Here is a 26,443-nt window from a genome sequence, read left to right on the forward strand (position 1 = left end):
CTTCGCAGCAACGCGGGTTGCTGGTGATGAAATTCCCGCTTCCTTTTTTTTTTTTTTTTTTTGTCTTTTCTAGGGCCGCACCTGCGGCATATGGAGGTTCCCAGGCTAGGGGTCAAATTGGAGCTGTAGCCACCGGCCTACGCCACAGCCACGGCAACACGGGATCCGAGCTCCATCTGCGACCTACACCACACCTCACGGCAAGACCGGATCCTTAACCCACTGAGTGAGGCCAGGGATCGAACCCACAACCTCATGGTTCCCAGTCAGATTTGTTTCTGCTGCGCCACGACAGGAACTCCTACAACAGTGTTTTTAATGTCTGTTAGAGCACTGTGTACAAGTAGAGGGCATTCCTTTTGACTGATAAATGATATGCTGTGTCACCATTTTATTTATCTCTTCCCCTCTAGAGGGGCATTGACAAGGTGGCAGCATCCCTCTGGGGCAGCCTCCTGGACACAAGCATCAGGGAGTCAGCTCCCCAGAGGCCTCCCACTTCTGCCCGTCTTCCCATCCCCAGTTGGCATCAGCAAAGAACAAGGCAGGATCTTCTCTCCATGTCTGCCAGCCTGCACCGTCCAAGCCACCAGCGTCTCCCTCCTAGGCAGTTGGGGTGGCCCTGCTTCCACTCCTGTTGCCCGCCTGCCTGTTCTCTGCTCAGGAGCTGGGGGGAGAAACATGATGAGTAACGTAACTCATGTTTGCCCTTTGCTTACGCCCGCCAGTACTTTCTACCTCGCTCGCCATGCAGGGCACTTTGCCCACGTGCGCTTGCCAGGCGCGCTCAGGCCCCTGGGAGAAAGAGGACTGTCTTATCACCATTGTATCCCCGGTGCCCAGGACAGTACCTGGCACCAGGAAGCCTGAGAAGGCAGAACTAGAATGACCCACAGGATGCAGGGTCCCTGCTTTCTCCTGGCCGTGTCTCAGTGCACAGATCAGGGAGTAAAATCACAGTGCACACCCTTTTCCACTTGAACGGTCATGTGTGCATTAAGGAACATGTGGTGGTGGGGTACTGCTGATCTTTCTTCGTGTTTGAATGGAATAGCAGTGATTCACCTCTAACCCAGTCCTCAAAATGGACTTGAGTCCATTAGGGCTAAGGAAGTAAGTAAGGTCCAAGACCAGAGCTCATCTGCCAGGAGGCCAGTGCCGCCCTCACAGGAAGCCCACATGGGGAGCAGCGCTGAGAGGTGAAATGTAAGGGCATCGGGACCGTTCTTCAAAAACAGGCTGGGGAGTACCCATCGTGGTGTAGTGGAAACGAATCCGACTAGGAACCATCAGGTTGCGGGTTCCATCCCTGGCCTTGCTCAGTGCGTTAAGGATCTGGCGTTGCTGTGAGCTGTGGTGTAGGTCACAGATGCGGCCCAGATCTGGTGTTGCTGTGGCTCTGGCATAGGCCAGCAGCAACAGCTCTGATCGAACCCCTAGCCTGGGAACCTCCATATGCCACAGGTACGGCCCTAAAAAGACCAAAAAAGCCATGCTGGGGCACCTCCCTGCCTTCTGGAGCACTCTGGGGTTGGTACTGAGCAGTGGGCAGGCCTCTGTCCTGCTCACCCAGTCACTCAATCCAGTGGTGCCATATTTCTGCGCTCAGCCACTCGGTCTGGGTTTCTTTCTCCTGACTGAGTGGTGGCATTCTTCTAGGCTAATGAAGAGGGGAAAGCCATTGAGAAACAGTGTCAGGCCTCAGCAGGTTGCTTTGTCTTCCTATTGGAGGTGGTGGCACTGTGGATAGCCTCAGGAGCTGTGTCACTGCAGGTAGAGGCAAGAATGCGACAGGCCAGGAACCAAAAAGATAAGGAACAGAACAGTGTTTGTAAGAGCCTCTGCTAAGTCACTGGAAGCAGAGGTTGCCTTAGAATTCATGTTTCCCGGAGGGGTTGTAGCAGATGAGTGGTTCTTTTATCTGGTCAACCATCGAAATGACCCAGATGGCAGGGAAAAAAGCTGTGATTCCCAGGTGCCACCCCACAGGTTCTGATGATAGAGTGGGTCTGGGTTGAGGTCCAGGAATCTGTATTTGTAAGGAGCTCCCTTAGGTGACTGTGAGGCTTAGAAACCGTCCTGACCTTTGAGCTCCCTTCCAGCTCTCAGATTGTCTGTGATGAAATCCAGGTTGAGTGCCGTGGCCCAGGCAGGCGGCCCCTGTCCAAACTGATCTGTCACCTGACTGAGAGGGTATAGCCCGAGCGGCCCCTCCTCTCTTCCGCCACACGGGTGACACGCAGTCTCATAACATAGGTGCAGAATTCCATTAGTGTCTTCACTTTAATTTTCGGAATAGAAAATGCACTGGCATGATTCACCATTTAAAAAGAAAGAAAGTCTGCACTCCCATATGTTCTCGTCCCACCCCTGCCCACAGCTGCTTAGTTCTCCCTGGGCTGGAGCAAAACATTATCATTAGTTTCCTATGTGTCTTTCCATTTGGAAAAAAAAATTTTTTTTATTTCACAGCTCGAGATATAATTTACATGCATACAGTTCACCCATTTGCAGTATATGATTCAGTGATCTTCATGTAGTGACGGAGTCGTTTAGCCAGCCCTGCAGTCTCCTTAGAGACCATCTTTATCCTCAGAAACAAGTCCTGTTTTGCTCATCAGCGGTCATTCCCCATTTCCCTTGAATCTCCCAGGTTTACTTTCTGTCTTTATTTTTAATCCCTCCGTGGTTGTGCAAGGGCGTGGGGCGTTCTACATGGACCCTCTCCCACCTGCTGTCCTGGGGCTCTTTTGCCGTCGGGAGCCAGGCAAGAGCTATGCGCCCAGGGGAGCAGAGGGATCTGTGGGCACCGACAGTTAACGGCCCAGCTCGCCGCTTGCCCTTTACTGCTGTGGGCGGCCTCAGCCCTGGCCAGGCAGAAACTTCTCACGTCTGTTCTTTCTGTGTTTAGAAACTCATCGCATATGGGCACATCACCGGCAACGCCCCCGACAGTGGAGCCCCCGGGAAGCGGCTGATTGACAGGATCGTTGAAACCATTTGCAATTGTTTTCAGGGCCCTCAGACCGATGAAGGAGTTCAGTTACAGATAATTAAGGTATTTCTGTCTGTCTGCCTGGTCTGGAATTTAAATGAGGACGCTCATCCCCCTTTGGAATTTGGGTTTCTAATTTACCATGTGTTAGTTGTCTCAGGAGGTGCTGAGCTGGAACAGAAAAATGTAAGCATCACTTAGATCTTTTGTGAAGTGTCAGAATTTATTAGCGTGGACTGAGACAAGAAGAGTGCAACCAGGTGTGTTTTCACAGTAAACAGTTCCGCTAATAACTGCATAAATTGCTTGTGAATTAAATTGACTTCAAATTTTCTGGTCTTTCCCCTTGGAATTCCAGATTCCCATACTGCCATTTCTCAGCAGGTCCTTGTCTTGGCACTTTCATCACTAGTTTTCCTCTGTCTTCTTGCCCACCTTTTCCTTCGTGCCCTGTTCCATTTCTGCTGCCAGGAATGGTTTGGAGTGGGGTGGTCCCGTCCGCTTGTCAGCAGACTGTTTCAAATCTTAAATCCGGATGTATTGGCTTTGTTTTTTGGGGGTTGTTTGGGGCTCGTTTTTGTTTTTATTTTGTCTTTTTAGGGCTGCACCTGCAACATATGGAGGTTCCCAGGCTAGGGGTCGAATTGGAGCCGTAGCTGCCTACACCACAGCCAGCAGCAATGCCAGATCTGAGCCGCATCTGCAACGTACAGCACAGCTCACAGCAGTGCCTGATCCTTAACACGCTGAGTGAGGCCAGGGGTCAAACCCACAACCTCACAGTTCGTAGTCGGATTTGTTTCCACTGCGCCGCAACGGGAACTCCGTGGATGTATTGGCTTTGTGAGGGCTTTGTGGGCTCTGTGTTAGCTGCCAGGTAACTGAGAAACTGACAGCCCCTCCATATCCCCCCCCAATCAAAATGTGTATGTTTTGTGATCTGTGTAGGTAAGATGAGGTTGGAGCATTTTCCCTTCTGAAAGGTGTCTGTGTTTTTGGCTTTTTAAAAAGTAAGTTGGTAGAAAGCCCCCTTCTTTAGTTATTTTTAATAATTTGGGTTTTATGGTATTAATAATTGTGTTTAAAGTTGGAGCCGTAGGGAGCTGGCTCTTGGTCCTAATCACCCAATTGAGTTTGCAGAGCCATCATCTTAAACCAAACCAAAAAAAAAAAAAAAAAAAAAAAAAGCCAAACCCTATAGAAAAGCTTGGCTGTGAGAGGGTGGGAGGTGGGTTGAGAAGATGAAGGTTGTGAATTTTTGTTTTAGGCTCTTCTGACTGCCGTGACGTCCCCGCACATTGAAATCCACGAGGGCACCGTCCTGCAGACAGTTAGGACATGTTACAATATCTACTTGGCCAGCAAAAATCTCATCAATCAAACCACTGCCAAGGCCACCCTTACACAGATGCTGAACGTCATTTTCACCCGCATGGAAAACCAGGTGGTGAGTGGGCGCGTTTATCAGCTGCCGAGGGGTGGGACACCGTCCCACGCCACTGACTGTCTCAGGCGGGACCTCGGTGCCTGGGGAAGATTTGCTAGCATTTTCCTTTGTCCCTTTATCCCTCTAGTTTATCCCTTTCTCCCCTGAATTCTCTGTACCCTGTTTTTGTTCTTGCCTTAAAAAGCAGAGATGAATCTAGCATGAGTTTTAAAATTTGCGTTCAGAATTTGCTTTGAGTTTGTTGAAGGAATTTATTTCCTTTTTTAAATTCTATCCTTCTGCTTGGAAATTTTTTATGCAGCAAGATGACGTATTTTCTGTCCCTTATCAAAACGCTGGAGCCACTTAGATTGAATCCCTTCTTTTTGTTGTCTTTCAGTTGCAGGAGGCCAGAGAATTGGAAAAACCAGTCCATTCAAAACCCCAGTCCCCTGTGATCCAAGCCGCAGCGGTGTCCCCAAAGTTCAGTCGTTTGAAGCAGAGCCAGGCACAAAGCAAACCAACAACTCCTGAAAAGACAGAGTTAACCAATGGCGAACATGCCAGGAGTGGTTCTGGAAAAGTGAGTGTGGAGAATGGAGATGCGCTCAGAGAGAGAGGCCCGTCGCTCTCAGGTACGACCCATGTGCTGTCCCCATTGAGCAGTGACAGGGGGCCCTCCTGTATCTGAGAGGCAGTGAAGGACTTGTCCGGTGTCATCGCAGGCAACCTCTGACAGCAGCTCTTCTCCTTCGGGGCCTCCCCCTTGACTTCCCTTTTGCTTTGCTCCTTCAAAATACAGCTGGGAGGCATGGTGTCTCAGCTGCTGTTGTCAGTTGGGCAGTTTTTTCTGGATAGTTCCTGGCATGTACCTGGGTTCTGCCACTTGATGTCAGCTTCAATGCTGTGGGTTCATTTGGAGCACTTGTCTTCCAGAAGTTAATCCTTTGGGTGGTTAGTCATTCAGTGTCAAGTTTTATCTCCCAGAGGAGGACAAAGCCTTCCTCTGTCCTGTATACATGGGATCTCTGTGCCCTGCCCACTGCCGAGCAGTTAGATGCTATTTATGCCCATCTGTGAAAGGAGCCAGAAGGTGGATGGGTGGGTGGATTCTTAGAGAAACAGATAGACAGATAGCTTCGTTTTCTTCTTCTGAGACCAAGTGCACTGCTTGGTTGTGTTCGCTTTTTTAAAAGAGAGAGATCTTCCAGACCTGATGATAGTGTTCAAGTATAGAACGCATTTGGCATGAAAGCTCAGATCGGGTTGTTATATAAGATTGTTTCTAAGTGTTTGTATCTCTCTCTGGGCAATTTGTACAAACCAGATCCTCAATTCATATATTTTTCAGGAATGTATCTTCTTCCCAGGTAATTCTGCCAAATAATTCTTCACTTTAGCTGGTGGTTCTACATGAAGTATCTGACACACCTTTGTGCTTGGTCTTGTCACTTCTTTGCTGTTATTAGTAATGACTTCTGTTGGCGGTGTGTCCGCTACCAGAGCGCCTATACTTGCACAGCTTTTGTTCATCTGTAATTTACCAGAGATGGTAGCATCCCTAAGGACAGGCCAGGTGTCATTGCTGGGATGTTGTTTTGTATGCTTTTGCCCAAACAAAGATCAAAGAGAAAGTTGCCACTAAGAACCGCCTGTGTCTCAGGGTGAACACTGGCCAGCTACTCAGTCCTGCAGCTGCTCAGTCCCACTGTCATATGTCTTGGTGCTCAGAAAAGGCTTGGTCCACCTTCCCTTTCTGTTGGCATCGTTGCCTTATTAACTCTCAGGGCAAGAATAGGGCAGGTTTTTAGTATAATCTTTATCAGGCTGTGGCCAATCAATAAATATTAATATTTAAACACCCAGTAGTGAGCATAGCTCTGCGGCTGTGAAAACCAGTCTCCGAGCTGCATGAAAGTGCTTCCGCTGCAGCCCACTTTCCACACAGCAGCCAAAGTCCTCTCCTAAAATCATGAAACAGGACATGACCCTCCTCTGCTTAAACCTCTCTGATAATTGCCCATCCCATCCCCTTCAGGGTGCAATCTGTGCCTGCCCAGTCCCCAGGGCTCCCTAGGCCCTGGGTGGCCTGCCCTGCCCCCCTTCCCCTTGTCTGCCGTGTTTCTGGTTCTTGAAAGTGCCGCGCTTGTTCCCAGTGCCATGTATTTACTGTCCCTTCCTTCCCCCCCTTTATCTTCAGGTCTGTCGGTTCCAGCTAATCCCCTCTCTGAAGCTGCCCGTTACTCTGTCCCTTCTTCCTCTTTATTCTCATCATAGCACTTCTCACTTCCCCAAATCACTGAAGAGTTGCGGTTTCGTTGTTCCTGGTCCAAGACCTAGGCCATGCTGCTCACCACTATATTCCCAGTGGCCACAGTGGTGCCCAGCATACATGTCAGACACTCAGTGAACACATTTTTTTGTTTTTAATGAATGGAGGAAATCTTGATTTCTCGAATACAGTTTTGCAGAAACACAGTGACTTAAAATTCTGCTCTAACAAAGAATGCACTGCCCTTGGTCCATCGCTGTGGGTCTGGTTGCCGGTACTGGGTGCGCCCTATGAGGCTTCTCCCACGAACATGGAAGTCAGAGTGCCTGTAAGAATCAGACCACAGACCTGAAGATGGCAGGTCAGAACGAAGAGTGACTGGCTTCCAGCCCTCCAGATGTGGCTCTAGGGAAAGAAGGAGTCCTCCAGAGGAGCAGGTTGAGGAGCCCTGGAAGCCTGGGAGGGGGGGCAGCCCAAGAGGTGGAGGGTCGCGGTGCCGGCCCGGGGCTCAGGGCCCCTGGTTGACGTCCAGGCTGGCGAGGCCCCCGGGCTCCAGTGTCTCTGTGACAGAGACCACAGGTCCAGCTCTCCTGCAGTTTCCATCCTATGGAATCGCCATCCCTTTGCCACCCTTGACTAGCCAGTCACTGTGACAGGCACCCCACATACATTGTCCTCTTTCACTGGCCACCCTCCTGGGGCCTTCCCGGATAAGGTGCCTCCCGGGGAAACTTGTAGGGCTGACCGTTCACTGACAGAGCAGAGCCCATTCCCCCCGCCCTTAGCAGTCCTTCCTTCCCAGCTGATAAAGCGGTAATTTCTCAGTCTACCAGCCTGTCCAAGAAGTGAATCAGATCGCTCTTTGTGAACTCACAGAATGAGATTTTTGAGCCTGTGACATGCCAGCTTATGTGAACTTTGGGGGCATGGCCAGCAGCCGTCTTTGGGGACCTGACCATTTTTCCATGCATACCCCTTTTAACGGCCCAGCTGTTGTCAGTTGGTTTTTTTTTTTTTTTTTTTTTTTCCCCGCTTTTAGGGCCTCACTCAGGGCATATGTAGGTTCCCAGGCTAGGGGTCGAATCAGAGCCATAGCTGCTGGCCTACACCACAGCTACAGCAATGCCGGATCCTTAACCCACTGAGCGAGGCCAGGGATCTAACCTGCAACCTCATGGTTCCTGGTTGGATTCATTAACCCCTGAGCCACGATGGGAACACCTGTTGTCACTCTTTTAAAAAAAAGCTTTATTGCAGTTACTGCTGTGGTGCAACAGAATTGGTGGCATTTCTGCAGTGCCAGGACACAGGTTCGATCCCTAGCCTGGCACAGTGGGTTAAGGATCTGGTGTTTCTGCGGCTGCAGCGTTGGTTGCAGCTGCAGCTCGGATCTGATCCCTGGAACTCCAGATGCCATGAGGCGGCCAAAAAACCAAACAAACAAAAAACCAGCTTTATTGAAATACACTTCACAGTCCATAAATCCACCCATTTAAAATGTGCAGTTCCGTTCTTTGAGAGTGTTCTCAGAGTTGTGCAACAGTCACCACAGTCAGTTTTAGAACATTTTTATCACACTCTGTGCCATGTGCGGTCGGTCATTTCCTATTTTCTTTTAGTTCACTTTAAAGATTCTGACTTTTTAACTCCCAGCATTAGACTTTAGTGTTTTTACACTCGTACAGCTAATATGTAGCTGTTGTAGGTACACAATTACCAGTGCGTTCACAGATGTCTTAGCTTACTTTTTTCTTCTTGCACCCCTTTCTTCAAGGGAAAAACAGCCCAACTTTTGTAGAGTACTGCAAAATAGAGAAAATGTATTCTCCTTCAGCCAGAGTGGGGGTTTCATCAGAGAGCCTGGTTTCAGATGGTGACTCTACTACTTAGTAGCTCTGTGACCTTGAGCAGAATCTTCAACCTTCCTGAGCCTCAGTTTCCTCATCTTGCACATGAGACTCCATGGCAGAAGCAGACTGTGACACACAGGACGGATAAACAAGGTCGTGCTGTAGAGCACAGGGAACTCTATTCAGTGTCCTGTGGTGAACATCATGGGAAAGTATATGGAAAAGAATATGTATAATGTAGTGTACCTTTGTTGAATAGCAGAAGTTAACACAGCATTGTAAATCAGCTATGTTTCAATAAATTTTTTTTTTGTCTTTTTAGGGTCACACCCGCAGCATGTGGAAGTTCCCAGGCCAGGGCTAGAATCAGAGCTGCAGCTGCCAGCCTACACCACAGCTGCAGCAACTCCGGATCTCGCTGCATCGGCGACCTACACCACAGCTCATGGCAACTCCGGATCCGTCACTCACCGAGCAAGGGTAGGGATCGCACCCACATCCTCCTGGATACTAGTCAAGCTGGTAACCTGTTGAGCCACAACAGGAACTCCCCAGAGCCCTCACTCTTAATCACCGCCTTGAGGTCACTTCCACAAAGGAACATTTTCTCTCTGATGTTCTTAAAACACTCTGCCCTGTCAGTCTCTCGTTTTTATCGCTCTTGGCAGAAACTTGCTGTTCAGCATGTGTTACTTTCCTGCTCGCTCGGCTTGGCTTCAGTGGAGGAGACACAATTGGGAGTGGTAAGGACTGAGGCAGCAGGACATGTGCAGCGTTCATGCCTGGGCTGAAGGGGCAGCTGCTCTTGGTTCCAGCCAGCTGGGACCCAGTGTTGCTAGTATTTTTTTTTTTTCCTTTAAATAGAAAAATCTGGGAGTTCCCGTCATGGTTCAGCAGTTAGTGAACCCAGCTAGCATCCATGAGGGCTCAGGTTCGAGCCCTGTATCTAAAAAAATCTTATACAAATCAATAGCAAAAAAAACCCCAAATAACCCCACTGAAAAATGGTAAAGGACCTGAATAGACATTTCTCAAAAGAAGACGTACAAATGGCCAACCTGCATTTACAGAGGTGCTCAGCTTTACTAATACGAAAGTAGAAATCAAAACTACGATGAGAGAAGGACTTCGTACCTGTCAGAATGACTAGTAGTGAGGAAAGTTGGCAAGAACGTGGAGAAGGGGGCGTGCTTGTGTCCTGTCGGTAGGAGTGTAAGTTGGTACAGCTGTTACAGAAAAGAGAATGGAGGTTCCTCAGAAAATGAAAAACGGAACCACTCTATGATCCAGCAGTCCTGTTTCTGAGTATATAGCCCAAGGAAGTGAAATGAGGGCCTGGAAGAGATAATCTACGTTCCCATGTTTATTGCAGCATGAGTCACAATAGCCAAGATACGGAAACAACCTAAGTGCCCGTCAGCAGATGAGTGGTTATCATACACAGTAGAATATTACTCAGCCTTAAACAAAGAAAGATAGCCTACCATCTGTAAGCATAGGGATGGGGCTGGAGGGCTTAATGTATGTGAAAGAAGCCAGTCACAAAAAAGATAAACATTGCATGACTCTGCCGACATGTACCAAGAGCAGTCGGATTCATGGAGACACGATGCAGACTGGTGGTCAGGGAAACGGAGAGGTGTTTGTCAGGAGGGCCCAAGTTTTGGTTGTGTAAGAGGACTAAGTTCTGGAGAGCGCATGTCCAGCAGTGTGTCGACAGTGCTGTGCTGTGTAGCTGAAGTTTGCTAAATGCAAATCTTAGGTGTTCTCACCACGAGAGAAGGAAAAAAAAAAGGGAACTGTGAGGCCGTGGATGTGTTCATTGGTTTGCTTGTAGCGATCATTTCACAGTGTATGCGTACATCAGATCATCAAGTTGTACCCCTTAGGTGCATATAATTCTCGCCACCTCTACATCACTAAAATTTGGGGGTGTGGGGGAGCAGCGCATAGCCTGAACAGCACATGCCTGTGGACCAGAGGGACCCCATAACACTGCATAGCCCCTGACCTAACTCACCAAGCCTGCAGCTCCCCTGATGAAATGTATTCATCCAGCTGACATTTCTTGGGTGTTGAACGTGTACAAGGGTTTTTGGAATGTATGCTAGAGATTAGCAACTGTCGTCATACTTCTGTTAAATCATAGCATCTGGAATGTTGGAACTGGAAGGGAACTTGGAAATACCTAGTTACATGTTTACCAAATCATGATGTGGATGAGGTGATTTTAGATGGCTTATAAGGGAATGAACCTTTAATAATAATTATACGTTTATTTTAACATGCATTCCAAAAATATAACTAGCACATGAAACCTATGCTTTTGTGAACATTACATATTGCCTTTAAGGTGAGTTAAAGAGCACTGTTAGTTCTCATCGTGGCGTAGCGGAAACAAGTCTGACTAGGGACCATGAGGTTGTGGGTTTGATCCATGGCCTCGATCAGGGGGTTAAGGATCCTGCATCGCTGTGAGCTGTAGGGTAGGTCATAGACACGGCTTGGATCTGGTGTCTCTGTGGCTGTGGCATAAGCTGACAGCTGTAGCTTCAATTCAAGCCCTAGACTGAGAACCTCCATATGCCATGGGTGCGGCCCTAAAAAGCAAAAATAAATAAATAACATTGTTAAATATATGTAATACAACAATATAAATGGTCTATGAAAATGACAAAAATTATGAAGGTTGTGTGAGAATGACAAAAGTATGGTTAACACTGACCTTGATTAAATCATCCTATTTAGATGAAGAAACAGAGGTTTAGAAGGCTTTGACCATGGCTGTGGTGTTTTCCCACTTCCATTTGAGTTCTTTTTTTCCCTCTAAGAAAAGCATGTGGAGTTCCCGTGGTGGCAGAGTGGTTAACGAATCCGACTAGGAACCATGAGGTTGCGGGTTCGGTCCCTGGCCTTGCTCAGTGGGTTAACGATCTGGCGTTGCCGTGAGCTGTGGTGTAGGTTGCAGACGCGGCTCGGATCCTGTGTTGCTATGGCTCTGGCGTAGGCCGGTGGCTACAGCTCCGATTCGACCCCTAGCCTGGGAACCTCCATATGCCGCAGGAGCGGCCCAAGAAATAGCAAAAAGACAAAAAACAAACAAACAAACAAAAAGCATGTAACATCAATATTTTCCACATGAATTTATTTGCCCATTGAAAGAGTTACGATGGTTTTGTCTGTCAGACCTCGGTAAAGCTGAGGCGTGGAGAATAAATAATCATAGTGGGTATCAACTGAAAAAATTGCACAGCCTAAAAGCTGAGAATTCTGTTTTATTTGTTTGGTTTTTGTTTGTTTTTTTGTCTTTTTGCCTTTTCTAGGGCTGCTCTCGTGGCATATGGAGGTTCCCAGGCTAGGGATTCTAATCAGAGCTGTAGCCACCGGCCTTTGCAAGAGCCACAGCAACTCGGGATCTGAGCTGCATCTGCAACCTACACCACAGCTCATGGCAACGTCGGATCCTTAACCCACTGAGCAAGGCCACAGATCGAACCTGCAACCTCATGGTTCCTAGTCGGATTCGTTAACCACTGAGCCATGACAGGAACTCCTCTAAGAAACTGTTCTGAAGAGAGAAGGAAGGAGCCAGAGTATATAGGAGTTTTTGCAACAAAAGATTACCATTAATTAAAGAAAACCAGGTATCTTAAGGAGTTTAGCATTTTTCTATGTATGGGAAGATGCCAGAGTCTGGGCTCACTGAACTCCTTCTGTTGATATGCACCTTAGCCGCTGAGACCAGGATCCTGTGCTCTTCCCATCCTGAGTCGCCTCGCCTCGGGGTGCACCAGTGAGGGTGGCTGTGGTGGCTGAGGGCTTAGTGTCTGGCAGCCAGTTTGTCTCCATCCTGCGTTCCCTCAGGGCACACCTTGGGGCCTGAGGTAGTGGCTTGATGGCTGCAAAATCCTCTGTTTACTGATATGACAGGCAACGTTTTTCATTCACTAGGGTTAAGTCCTCATTGGAAATGCAGATACTTCGTGCTGCTTCTCTGGGACCTAGTGGACAAAGCACAGAACTCAAAAATACAGTGGCCTGATTGAAAATCCTTGTTAAGGAAGAATTTAAAGGGTTATTTTGGTTTCATTTATTTAACATGATGGCCTTTTTGTCGGTGATGTTTTATAAGTCAGTCATGTTTATTCCAAAAGTCTAGTCAAGTGCTGATAACTGGTTCTCCTTTTCTACAAAAACAACTGGTACCAAACTTCTTCCACTTAAACAGTTAACACTTTGCAGAATAATTCAATTTAAAAGTTAGTACATTCCCAACTGTCACTTTAGGAAACTCATGTGGAGTTCTGGAGTCAGAGTGTGGGAAAACGAGGCGGCAAAAGGGGCATCATTTACCAAGGCCCTGTGGTGCTCGAGGCCCTGGAAGCTCCATCTTTGTGCTGCCAGGAACCATAGCAGGATAAAGCCCAGCTCCTGCCTCCAGCCTGGGGGCGGTGGAGAGGGCCCTGGGCCGAGCAGCGGTGGCTCAGGAGGGAGGAGTGTCCAAGTCAGAGGGCCTTGATGTTCCACAGAGGCAAAACCGAGTCCTAACAGATGCTGCCTCCGCGGTTGCCGATTTCCTGGGGCGTGACGGGAATTGGCTCTGGAGAGGGCTCACTGGCACACTTGCCTTCTGCCACGTGACGCTGGAAAACACTGACTTCATCTCCTTTTCCACCTGCCTTTGTTTTCCCTGGAAATGCCCACACGTGTGTTTGTGTATTTGGTGTGTGTGTGTAGGGACTGAAGATGGAGCCCAGGAGGTGGTGAAGGAGATCTTAGAAGACGTGGTCACGTCGGCCGTGAAAGGTAAGAACCCAGAACCCAGCGTTTCCTCCTACGTGTTCCGCCACAGAAGTCCTCAGCCAGATATCTTAGTAGTAGAGTGCCCGCCCCTCTGAACTCGTGGAGCCAAAGTCTGCCCGTGGTTGCCCATCCTTCCTGTGGAATTCAGAAATTACTCGTTGTTAGTGATTGGGTTCAGGCAGCACAGCCTGACAGGGTAGGAGTTGGGTGCTGCACACAGACACACAGAGGGCCCCTCTGTATACATCCAGAGTTTCCTAGGAGCCGGCAGTGAGCCCTGAGAATGTGAATTTTCACGGCTACCCTGTTGATGTGACCAGGACACACTTCCCATGTCGACAGGCATCGCATGTACAGGGAAGCTTTGTTCATTTTGTTAGCCTTCATTCATAACTCAGTTTTTGGTGCAGTTACGGTGGAATTAAATTTGTACAGCTCTGAATGACTTTGGGTGATTCTCTTTCTTTCTTTTTACCCAAAATCTTTAAGCCAGTAGTTAAGTGTTGAACACTAGCTGCAGTGCCAATAAACCATTAATGGGTTGAGAAGTCAGTAAATTAGTGGGTTGCAATCAGCATTTTTTAAATGAAAGAGAGTACAATAAAATAGAATGCAGAGTGAATGCATCGCACATAGGAATGTTAAGCATTGTTTCACGAAACGTGCGTTTTAATGATTTATGTGTACAGATGTATACCAGCTCATTACCTTTAAAATGTATTTCTCGGAGTTCCCTTGTGGCGAGTGGGTTAAGGATCCAGCGTTGCTACTGCAGCAGATTGGGTCCCTGCTGTGGTCGCAGCCAAAAAAAATTAATAAATAAAATGAGGAGTTCCCGTCGTGGCGCAGTGGTTGACGAATCCGACTAGGAACCATGAGGTTGCGGGTTCGATCCCTGCCCTTGCTCAGTGGGTTGACGATCCGGCGTTGCCGTGAGCTGTGGTGTAGGTTGCAGACGCGGCTCGGATCCAGCGTTGCTGTGGCTCTGGTGTAGACTGGCGGCTACAGCTCCCATTCGACCCCTAGCCTGGGAACCTCCATATGCTGCAGGAGCGGCCCAAGAAATAGCAAAAAGACCAAAAATAAATAAATAAATAAATAAAATGAAATGTATTTCTTACTGAGGGTCATGGTCAAAGAAGTTGACCACTGCTCTGAGCCCTGTCCCATTGTTAATTTGGGTACCACCAAGCTGTATACGTAGATTTCTTTATTTGTTTAACTCTATAAAAGTGTCTTTATTTATTTATTTATTTGTCTTTTTTGCCTTTTCTAGGGCCGCTCCTGCAGCATATGAAGGTTCCCAGGCTAGGGGTCAAGTCGGAGCTGTAGCCACCGGCCTACGGCAGAGCCATAGCAACGCGGGATCCAAGCCGTGTCTGTGACCTACACCACAGCTCTCAGCAATGCCAGATCCTTAACCCACTAAGCAAGGCCAGGGATCGAACCCACAGCCTCATGGTTCCTAGTCGGATTCGTTAACCACTGAGCCACAACGGGAACTCCCCTATAGAAATGTCTTTAAAATAGAACAATTAAATTTCATACCCTTAGATTTTTTTTCTCTTGGGCCAGTATAAGAAGTTCTCATATAATGAACATTTGTCTGTCTTGTTCACTGCTATATCCCCCAGCCCCTAGCACAGATGTTGGCACGTAATAGACGTCTGATAAATATTTATTGAAAGAATATGTTTCAGAAACCATTATTGGGGGTTCCCATTGTGGCTCAGCGGGTAACGAACCTGACTAGTATCCATGAGGATGTGGGCTCAATCCCTGGCCTCACTCAGTGGGTTAAGGGTCTGGTGTTGCCTCGAGCTGTGGTGTAGGTTGCAGACGAGGCTCAGGTCTGGGGTTGCTGTGGCTGTTGTGTAGGCTGGCAGCTGCAGCTCCACTTCGACCCCAGCCTGGGAACCTCCATATGCTGTGGGCACAACCCTAAAAAGCAAAAAATAAAAATAAAACAGAAACCGTTATTGAAGATTGTGCTTATTACTGAATTGTTTGTGCTGTCCCTTATATATGTATAAAGATACACATGGTAAATTCCTCATAGAGTTTAACTATTCTGCTAACCGTCAAACATGCTTTCTTTCATTGAATGATGAAATCCATTTAATTCTTTGTCTTTTCCTTTTTCACATGGCTGCCAGGAAGCTCAGGTCTAATTTTTTTCCCCTGTCACTGAGGTTTTCTATCATAACAGTCATATTCTTTTCACTGACGTGACTCTTGTTCTCTAACTCCTATATTAATAGCCCTTTTTAAAAATCTATGCTCTTTATGTTTAGCTGCTTCTAATCTTCCAAAATAGGTAGGGATGGGCAGAACCGCTATAGTGCACAGTCCTGGAGGCACCATTGACATGGACCACAATGTGGAGGCAGCCACCTGGGAGTGGGGCCGTGGGTAGTAGACACCTAAAACCAAAGCACCACTTTGGCTTAGCCTTTTTCAGAACCATGCCAGTCACAGGGCAGTGGTGCAAGGAAAGGGAAAAAGCAATAGTTGTAAGTTCTATGAATACCTTCTTCTGGGTGTCAGGTCACCTTTTAGGGTAAGTACTAACTTGGTGATGACTTTTGCATTGTATTTTAAGAAGCAGCACAAAAGCACGGTCTGACAGAGCCCGAGAGGGTCCTGGGTGAGCTGGAGAGCCAGGAGCGTGCCGTCCCCCCAGCAGCGGACGAAAACCCGCAGACCAACGGGGTAGCGGACGACAGGCAGTCCTTGTCATCAGCAGATAATCTGGTATGTTGGTGGTCCTCCTGTCAGAGTCAGTTCGACATTTACTTTTTTATTTATTTTTTTACTTTTTATTTTTTTGTCTTTTTGCTATTTCTTGAGGAATTAAGGCTATCAGAAGAAGCGAGTGAAAACCACGCCCCTTTCAGATTTTTAGCGACATCCCCTGCTCTGCTAGTCTCTGTATTAGTGGGGTCCATTCTTGGAATGGGCTAATGTCGGTGGCTTATAGCATTGTTGTTTATTCAGACGTTTAAAAACGTACAGTTCCTGCCCTTTTTCTTTTCTCCTGAAATGTGGTACATTCCTTATAGAAACATAAGGAAACAGAAGGAAAAATGAGGCATAAACGTCATCCATAATCTTCTAACCCAGAGATAACCCTTGTTAACATTTTATCACACCCCTCTAGGTTTTCCCCTCCCTTCCATGTTTTTTACCATTGAAATAACACAATATACTGTTTTGTAACCTGCTCTTTAAACTTAAGGTATATTATGAACATCCTTTCAGGCCCCTGAAAGATATGTAGATATGTCTGCTACATTTTTTGTTGTTGTTGTTGTTTTTCCTGGAAATGTTGTGTGTAAACATTCAAAACAGGAAGAAGTATGATACTAACATTCTGCCTGAACCCATTCTCTTTCTGACCTTTCCACCGGTGTTTCTCAACCTTTTATCTTTTTTTTTTTTTTTTTAGGGCCACACCCAAGGCATATGGAGGTTCCCAGGCTAGGGGTCTAATTGGAGCTATTACTGCCGGCCGATGCCAGAGCCACAACAACGCCAGATCCAAGCTGCGTCTTCAACCTACACCACAGGTCACGGCAACCCCAGATCCTTAACCCACTGAGTGGGGCCAGGGATCGAACCTGCAACCTCATGGTTCCTAGTCGAATTCGTTTCTGCTCCTCTCAACTTTTTATTTGAACAAATGTACACACACACACACCCAGGAGCCTTTTTATGTATTTCTTTTTTCTAATCACTACCCCTCTTCATGAAATTTTAAAGCCACTGGTAAATTGATACACCTCTTTATATACTATATGTGTACCTGTGCTTTATACATAAAAAGAATAAGATTTTTTTTCCAACCTCCCCCCAAGACCCTCCCTCCTGCATCCCCTAACCAGTTTTTGCCCCTGTCTTAGTCTGTTTAGGCTGCTATAACAGCACCAGAGACTGGGTAACTTGTGAACAACAGAAATGTATTTCTCAAAGTTCTAGAGATTGAGAAGTCCAAGATCAAGGTACTAGCAATTTCTGCGTCTAGTGAGAGACTGTTTCCTGGTTCATAGCTGTCTTCTTACTCTCGCCTCATGTGGCAGAAGGGACAAGGGAACTCTGGAACCTCTTTAATAAGGACACTAATCCCATCCCTCAGGACCTGATCACCTCCCAAAGGCCCCACCTCCAGATATGAATCACTTTCAGGATGAGGTTCCTGGTTGGATTGTTTCCACTATGCCACACGGGAACTCCCTCTTACTAATTTTTTTAATAGCCATGTCAAAGCCTGTCATGGATTACCATAATCTATTTAACCAGTTTGCTGTTAGGTTTAGGCTTTATTTCAGTTTAACCACAGGAGACAGTTCTACGGTGAACATCCTTCTCGGTGGATCTTGTGCTCATCCTTAATTCTTTCTTTACACTCAGTTCCTGCAAGTGCCATGGCTGAGTCAAGAGCTGGAAGCTTTAAGACTTTTGTTCCATGGAGTTCCCGTCGTGGCGCAGTGGTTAACGAATCCGACTAGGAACCATGAGGTTGCGGGTTCGGTCCCTGCCCTTGCTCAGTGGGTTGACAATCCGGTGTTGCCGTGAGCTGTGGTGTAGGTTGCAGACGCGGCTCGGATCACGCGTTACTATGGCTCTGGCGTAGGCCGGTGGCTACAGCGCCAATTCAACCCCTAGCCCGGGAACCTCCATATGCCACGGGAGCGGCCCAAGAAATAGCAACAACAACAACAAAAGACAGAAAAAAAAAAAAAAGACTTTTGTTCCGGAGTTCCCGTCATGGCGCAGTGGTTAATGCATCCGACTAGGAACCATGAGGTTGCCGGTTCGGTCCCTGCCCTTGCTCAGTGGGTTAACGATCCGGCGTTGCCGTGAGCTGTGGTGTAGGTTGCAGACATGGCTCGGATCCTGCGTTTCTGTACTCTGGCATAGGCCAGTGGCTACAGCTCCAATTAGACCCCTAGCCTGAGAACCTCCATATGCTGCAGGAGTGGCCCAAGAAATAGCAAAAAGACGAAAAAAAAAAAAAAAAAAAAAAAGACTTTTGTTCCATGATATCAAATTAGCCTGCCAGGAAGACAGTGCTTGAATTTCCACCCACCTGGAGACTCTCAGCACTCATTTTCCCCTTCTCACATTAACACTGGGCAGTCACAGAGTTCCCCTCGTAGCTCAGCGGTTAGCGAACCTGACTAGCATCCATGAGGACGCAGGTTCAATCCCTGGCCTCGTTCAGTGGGTTAAGGATCAGTGTTGCCGGTTGCAGATGCGGCTCAGATCCCGTATTACTGTGGCTCTGGCATAGGCTGGCAGCTACAGTTCTGATCGGACCCCTAGCCTGGGAACTTCCATATGCCTCGGGTGCGGCCCTAAAAGACAGAAAGCCCCAAAAAAACTTGTGCAGTCACATTCATTCAAATCTTTGCTGGTCTGGCGGGAGAAAGATACTTTCTTAATAGTTAGTAATAAGGTTGTTTAGGTTTACCTGTCATTTGCATTTTTTGATAAATTGCTCACTTGTGTTTTTGCCTGTTTTTCATTTGGGACTAGAGTTCCATATTTCCATAATGGGAATTTTTTATATGTTGAAGATATTAATCTTTATCATGTGTTACAAATATTTATTTAAAGAATTTTTAAAGTGTAGCTTACTTTTTAAAAGTGTATTTTAAAACACCTGTTATTTTTTTCCCCATTTATTCTGCAGTAGTATTCTTAGAAATACATTTTTTACTCACGTTAATATGAATAATTACCTATATTTCTTTTGGGTTTTTATGGTTTAACATTTGCTCACTTATCATGTTAAACTATCCACACCCCCTTTTGGAAGGACAAGGAACGTGTTTTAGAATTGCTGTGATGACTCCCCCATAAGCTCCTGTTTTGACATATCTTCTCCTCCCCTACATCCCTCACTTCCCCATGGAATAAAACACTTCAAATTCCATGAGATAATTACATTGAAAAGAGTTATCCTTTCATTTGGCCCCTTTGGTTCTTCTGATCTTTATTCTGATCTTAGGAATCGGATGCCCAAGGACATCCAGTGGCTGCGAGGTTCTCTCACATTCTGCAGAAGGATGCCTTCCTGGTGTTTCGCTCCCTTTGCAAGCTGTCCATGAAACCCCTTGGTGAAGGCCCTCCAGATCCAAAGTAAGTAGACCGCAGCTCTTGGCTGTCTATAACCCAAATAATCCAGGAGGATCTTGGGGTTCTGCGAACCCCCAGTTCTGCTTTCCTTGGTTTACATGCTAAAAGTAATCAGTATATTGAACATTCATTCTCTTTTTCCTGACTCATGGGTTTAATCTGATGGGGAGGGGTCCCCATCAGGATGCTTATAAACCTCCTTCTCCCGCCCTCGTTGGAAATTTCTGCTTCAGGAATGTAGATGTAAGCCCCGGAGTCAACCCAGAAAGTCACCCCTGTAGAGTGGAGGATCTGATACGAGGACAGCGGTGCTGCGGCCTGTCAGAGCAGAAGTTTTGGAGCCATGGGGAGTTGCATTCAGCCCTGGCTCACTTGAGACCAACCCCATGGCCGCATGAGCTACTGAACTTCATCGGAAAAATGGGAATATGGGAAATCTCTTTACAGGACCAGTTCTATGAAATGATAGAATGACTTCCCCAGCACAGGGCCTTGCACTGATGAGAGTTTTATGGGCACTATCATCATCATCATTATTAGTCACTAATAATAATCCTCAACCCTCTGTTGAGAATATGATGACCATTAGGGGAATGTTCCCTCCCCTCCAGGAATGGGGAGCAGGAGGCAGGTGGATTAAAGGCACTCTTCTCATTGTCTCTAAAGGTAGAGCAGGGGCTTCCCTGGCAGCTCAATGGGTTAAGGACCCAGCACTGGCTTGGGTTGCTGTCGTGGCGCAGGATCCATCCCTAGCCCGGGAACTTCCACCTGTCTAGGGTGCGGCCAAAATTAAAAAACAAACAAACAGTAAAGATACAGCAGGACAGATGTTTTAGTCTCATCACCTGGTTGATGTGAAGCAGTTGGTTCTGTTAAGAACCAGCTTTCCCGAGTCAGTGTGCACTTATTTGGCTCCTGCTCTATTCTCTGCTTTAGACGAGGAGAGAGAAGTAGTAGGACTTGGCAGTACTCATTTGCACAGGGCCTGTAGGTTCTGTGTGAACCCTCTGCGTGCCCTCTGCTTTTGTTCTCCTGACATTTAGATGCTGTTGCCAAGTCTTGACTCCCTGGCTGCTCGGAATGTCCTGCTCGCTGGCAGGGGCGTGAAACGTGCTTATGAAAACTTGGCCTTTCAGTGCTGTCGTGCTGTCACTGTTGCGCGTTTTCTTTGCCAGGTCCCACGAGCTTCGTTCCAAGGTGGTGTCCCTGCAGCTGCTCCTCTCCGTGTTGCAGAACGCCGGCCCCGTCTTCAGGACCCACGAGATGTTCATCAACGCAATCAAGCAATATCTCTGTGTCGCGTTGTCCAAAAACGGTGTCTCGTCAGTGCCTGATGTCTTTGAGCTCTCTCTTGCCATTTTTCTTACTCTTCTTTCAAACTTTAAAATGCACCTGAAGATGCAGATAGAGGTATGGACTCAGAATTGATTTTTTTTTTTTTTTTTTTTTTTTTTAAGATTTGATGATGCTTTTACATGATGAGTTAACTGCTGGTAGCATAGTCACCAGGAACTAGAGTCACACAGTCTACTTACTGGTACCCTAAAGAAGAATTTTTTAGCAAGAGAAGACCTTTTCATAAAACTGACGGCCCCCAAGTCTTATATGCCTTTCATTATAATGAAAGGTTTAGCTTGTATGATCTTTGTATTGGGCTCACTCTCTGAAACGTATTTGTTTAGCCTATAAATTATTCGAAATTACCTGAATTAGTTTCCAAATTGAGAAATCAGATTCTCCATGAAAATCTAGATTTCTGATTTCTCTCAAAAAACTACAACCCCAGTCCTGTCTTTCCACGTGGCAGCTCCTGGGTTTCTCAGGAGCAGCTGCACCCTGTGATGGGGCCGTGTTCTCCGTGCACCAGGGTCCTGCTGCATTAGCTCTTCCCACCGGGGCTGTTGTTCAGCACACATGTGCACCCGTCTCCTTCTGCCCGGGCGCGTCCCTCATAGGCTCTGCCTGTTCTTCAGAGGCTTTGGTCTTTGAGCCCTAAATTAAACTGTCTGTTAATTGCTGTCTTTCTTTATCTTCTTCTTGTTATATAGGTCTTTTTCAAAGAGATTTTCCTGAACATTTTAGAAACATCAACAAGTTCTTTTGAGCACAGGTGGATGGTCATTCAGACTCTGACAAGGATCTGTGCAGGTATTTTCACCCTGTGGGTGCTCAGCTGTTTGACTTGCTCAGAAACTCTTCGGATGCTTTCATTCTCCAGAGTCCAGATTAAGACCGTCAGCTCCTCCTTTTAGAGTTCGAAGTGCTGAGAAAGTCATTACCTTAGAGGGTACCGCTAACCTAACACCTAGTCCCCCCCACCTCCCCTTCTTCAGAAGATGACCCACTCAGACTGGTTTGCCCAGGGCTCTCTGGTTTTAACACAAAAAGTCCTACATCCTGGGAAAGCCCCAAGTCCTGGAAAACCAGGGCACTTGTCACCCTGCCTACAGGCTGAACATGGATTGCAAGTCACAGGGTCCCAGGTATTGGGCTGTAGCCCTTGATTGGCTGCTAAGGTGAATGTGGATTTCCCTTACACCGTACAGTTGTGTGGCTCTAAACCGAGCATCTATCATCAAACCTAACTTCATAAAAGTTACACAACTTGAAAGAGGTAGATTGGGCAGTTATTTTTCCCTTTTTTGGTGAGGGAAAGTGAGCTGTAGAGAGGTGGAATGAGCGGCCCGAGATTTCAGTTCATGCCAGGGCGGATCTAGGAAGAGGGCCTCCCGCACTCCTGGTACTTCCCACGTACATTTCCTGAGTGCCTGTGTCCACCTGGAGTTAGTAATTCACTGGGGAAAGTTTTTGACCAAAGAATCTCGTTTAATAAGAGAACGTAACTGCTGTGTTTGAACAGGATTTCTAATATTCATGTGTTATTTTCCAAGATGCCCAGTGTGTTGTAGACATTTATGTCAACTACGACTGTGATTTAAATGCTGCTAACATTTTTGAGCGCCTCGTAAATGATTTATCCAAAATCGCTCAGGGAAGAAGTGGACACGAGCTGGGGATGACACCTCTGCAGGTAAAAACACTGAGAACACTCATTTATATTTAAAGTTCACCCGTGTCAATAAATATTCACAGGCATTCCTGTTGTGGCACAGCAGAAACGAACCTGACTAGTATCCATGAGGATGCAAGTTTGATCCCTGGCCTCGCTCAGTGGGTTAAGGATCTGACGTTACCCTGAGCTGTGGCTGTGGCATAGGCCAGCAGCTGTAGTGCTGATTCAGCCACTAGCCTGGGAACTTCCATGTGCTGTGGTGTGGCCCTAAAAAAAGCAGAAAAAAAATTTTATTAAACGCCCCTGTGTGCCAGGCACTGTCCTTGGTGCTGGGGATACAGCAGCGAAGAAACATACACGTACGTGGGCATATTGCACTGGTCCAGACACTTACAAGCAGACAATGAAGGAGTAAGCTGCAGAGAAGAATAAAATAGGGACAATGGAGAAGGGGCGTTGAGGCGAGGGTGGTGCCATTTTTTAATGGGGTCATTGAGGTCGTCTCCCTGAGAAGGCAACACCTGAGCTGAGACCTGGGGGAAGTGAGTTCACTCTGTCCTCTTTCCACAGATCATGTGAAAACAAGGTCCCAGTCTCCAGTAGTAGCAAAGGAAGTTGCCTTTTGCTAGAGTGCCTCCAGAGACAGTAGGACCATCTGGCATGGTCGCTGCTATGGCCTGAGTATCCTAGCCCGGGAACTTCCGAATGCTGTGGGTGGGGCCAAAAACAGAGAGTAGGATCCTTAACCTGAGGTCTCTGAATGAACTGGTGGAAAAGTCTGTGAGCTGCCTGGAATTACATCAAAGGCCCATAGCTGTCATTAGATTCACAGAGATCTGTGCCTTTTTTTTTTTTTTTTTTCTTTTTTTTTTTTCTTTTTGGGCCACACTTGTGGCATATGGAAGTTCCCAGGCTAGGGGTCTAATCGAAGCTTTAGAGCTGCTGGCCTGCGTCACAGTCACACCAGATCTGAGCCGCGTCTGCACCGCACATCACAGCCCACAGCAACACCAGATCCCCGAGCCATTCAACAAGGCCAGGGATTGAACCCACATCCCCATGAATTCTAGTCATGTTCGTTAACCATTGAGCCACGAAGGGAACTCCATCTGTGCCATCTTCGATGCCGTTTTGAGTCTGAAGTATTCACATTTGTTAAAAGGTTATCTGCAACTCGCATTCCACTTTTTATTTAAGAAGTGCTACTGTGGGGGTTCGCTTTTGGTACAGTGGGTGGAGATCCAGCATTGTCACTGCTGTGGCGAGAGTTCAGTTGTTGGCTCAGAAGCTTTTACATGCTGTAGGCACAGGTCCCCCCCACCCCGCCCCCAAAAAAAGCCACTTAAAAAAAAAAATCAGTGTTCTTGTTTACTTGCAGAGTAACCCTTAAAATGAAATGTGTTTGCGGCTGTCAAGGGGATAATGTATCCACAACGATTTATTTGTTGCATAAGATTCTTTTTTCTTTTTTAGGGTCACTGGTTAAGAACTTCAATTTTTTTTTTTTTAAATGGTGTTTTAAGTGTTTGGTTGTTTTTTGTTTGTTTTTTAATATACGAGCAATGAATGAGAACTTCCCTTTAAAATCCAAATAATATTTTTCATTTTAGGAAAGCACATGTCCCATATTTTTGCTGCTAGGGAGTCTGTAATGAACACTTTTAAAGATATTCAGGGAGTTCCTGTCATGGCTCAGTGGAAATGAATCTGACTAGTAACCATGAGGACACAGGTTTGATCCCTGGCCTTGCTTAGTTGGGTTAAGAATCAGGTGTTGCCGTGAGCTATGGTGTAGATCAAAGACACGCCTTGGATCTGGCGTTGCTGTGGCTCTGGTGTAAGCCAGTGGCAACAGCTCCGATTTGACCCCTAGCCTGGGAAGCTCCATATGCCACAAGTGCGGCCCTAAAAATACAAATAAATAAAGTTAAAAAAAAAAAGGAGTTCCCATCGTGGTGCAGCAAAAACGAATCCAACTAGGAACCATGAGGTTGCGGGTTCGATCCCTGCCCTTGCTCAGTGGGTTAAGGATCTGGTATTGCCGTGAGCTGAGGTGTAGATCACAGACGCGGCTCCAATCTGGCGTGGCTGTGGCTATGGCATAGGCTGGTGGCTACAGCTCCGATTAGACCCCTAGCCTGGGAACCTCCATATGCTGCAGGTTCGACCCTAAAAAGACAAAAAGACCAAAAAAAAAAAAAAAAAAAAGATATTCAGAATTTCTGCACTGAGCCCTCAATATTGATATCACCTGTTACCTTTTCCTTGGGTGTTGTACTTAATAGCACCGAGTGTCAGTGGTCATCTCGTGTCCTCACAGGATTCCAGAGCCCTGTAAATGTCTGCACTTCATTTATCAGCTAAGTCTCTGTGCTGTGTCCCTTTTGTCCTTTAGGAGCTCAGTCTGAGGAAGAAAGGCTTGGAGTGCCTCGTGTCCATTCTCAAGTGCATGGTAGAGTGGAGCAAAGACTTGTATGTGAATCCCAACCACCAGACCAGCCTCGGTGAGAGATCTCTGCTGCAGCCTCCCCCATTCACAATAGGCTACTCAAGACTGTTGGGACAAGCCGTCTTGGTATTATTGTCTTAGAATTAGCAAACGACTTTATAGAAATACCTGGAGTACCTTAAAGGTTCTGCTTTTCAATCCATCTGGAATTACAGGGAATAATCTGAGTCATGCTCTAACATCATTTTTCCAAACGGAGAGCCAGTTATTCCAACATTTTTTTAGTAGTAGTCTCTCCTTCCCGCACTGATGTGAAGCACCACGTTTATGATGTACCAACTTCCCTCATGTGCAAAGGTCTGTTTCTGCCTTTTCTACTCTGTCCTGTTGATCTGTCTGTTCTTGCACCAGTACCATGCTTTTCAAATGCTTGGAGTTCTACAGTGAGTTTTGATACCTGCTGGGATGGGCCCTCCTGTTTACTGTTCCTTAAGTGTCGTGACTGGTTTTGGGCTTTTATTCTTTCATGTGAATTTCAGCATTAGCTTATCAAGTCCCACAAACAAGTAAATTGTTAAGTAACTCACGGAGTGATGTCGAGCTTGCGTGCTTGTGACCCTGCAGTACAAACGTTATTGTTACAGGTCTGGGCAAAGGACCTGCAGAGCCAGACCTCAGCTCAGCCGGGTGCGTCCCATCTGCTTACTTGGTTTCCTTTCCTTTTATGTCATCGCAGGTCAGGAGAGGCCCACGGATCAGGAAATGGGGGACGGGAAAGGCCTTGACCTGGCGAGACGGAGCAGTGTGACGTCCATGGAGTCCACGGTGTCCTCGGGGACCCAGACAGCCGTCCAGGATGACCCGGAGCAGTTTGAGGTCATCAAGCAACAAAAGGAGATGATTGAACATGGCATCGAGCTGTGAGTGTGGCTGTTGCTCTAGTCGAATCTCTTGGGAACCTGGCACTGACACCTCAAGACGAAATGCTTGTTACAAAAGCCCAGTGCTGGCCTTGTGGCCAGGCCTGAGCAAATCGGGCCGACTGCATGTCTGTGAAGGAGAGAAATTCAATAGCTTTGTGGGGTTGCTGGGCGGTCTTTTTTTTTTTTCTTTTTTTTTTTTTCCTAGTTTAAAAAATGTAGAAAATGCGGAAAAGTATAGAGCAAGAATGTTAAAATTGCTCGTAAAGTTACTACCTAGAGGAAATTACAACTGGTAACATTTTTTTTCTATGTATTAGAAGAATTTTAAAGAAAAAGAAAAATTTCGACATACAGAAGAATTAACTTTTGCCATAATAACATTATCTGTGTATTTTTTTAAAGTAATTTGAGGCTGTCATAATGCTTTAGCCCTACATTGTTGAAAAATAAGGATATTCTCCCAAATAACCACATCATTATCATTACAATCACTAGCAAATCTTAACGTTTCTTTCCAATCTTTTTTTTTTCTTTTTAGGGCCACACCCGTGGCATATGGAAGTTCCCAGGT

General features: G+C 46.7%; 1 protein-coding gene across 2 annotated transcripts in view; it reads left to right on the forward strand.

Moving 5' to 3' along the window:
• ARFGEF2 (ADP ribosylation factor guanine nucleotide exchange factor 2) overlaps window positions 1-26,443 on the forward strand; it is a 97,322-nt gene that overhangs the window by 20,814 nt on the left and 50,065 nt on the right. Inside the window, exons 4-14 of one of the 2 annotated variants that reach the window (XM_003483981.5) lie at window positions 2,912-3,058; window positions 4,263-4,442; window positions 4,822-5,056; window positions 13,281-13,349; window positions 15,949-16,100; window positions 19,360-19,490; window positions 20,663-20,897; window positions 21,536-21,635; window positions 22,379-22,518; window positions 24,896-25,004; window positions 25,686-25,869. In XM_003483981.5, the coding sequence (XP_003484029.1) occupies window positions 2,912-3,058; window positions 4,263-4,442; window positions 4,822-5,056; window positions 13,281-13,349; window positions 15,949-16,100; window positions 19,360-19,490; window positions 20,663-20,897; window positions 21,536-21,635; window positions 22,379-22,518; window positions 24,896-25,004; window positions 25,686-25,869 (1,682 nt within the window). The remainder of the gene's footprint in view (window positions 1-2,911; window positions 3,059-4,262; window positions 4,443-4,821; window positions 5,057-13,280; window positions 13,350-15,948; window positions 16,101-19,359; window positions 19,491-20,662; window positions 20,898-21,535; window positions 21,636-22,378; window positions 22,519-24,895; window positions 25,005-25,685; window positions 25,870-26,443) is intronic. The other variant, XM_005654245.4, reaches the window with a different exon arrangement.

Source organism: Sus scrofa, chromosome 17 (genome assembly GCF_054392235.1).
Source record: "Sus scrofa isolate SSC_HxYL_T2T_F1_AM1 chromosome 17, Sscrofa_HxYL_maternal_Yorkshire_Landrace_v2.0, whole genome shotgun sequence".
Classification (NCBI taxonomy): domain Eukaryota; kingdom Metazoa; phylum Chordata; class Mammalia; order Artiodactyla; family Suidae; genus Sus; species Sus scrofa.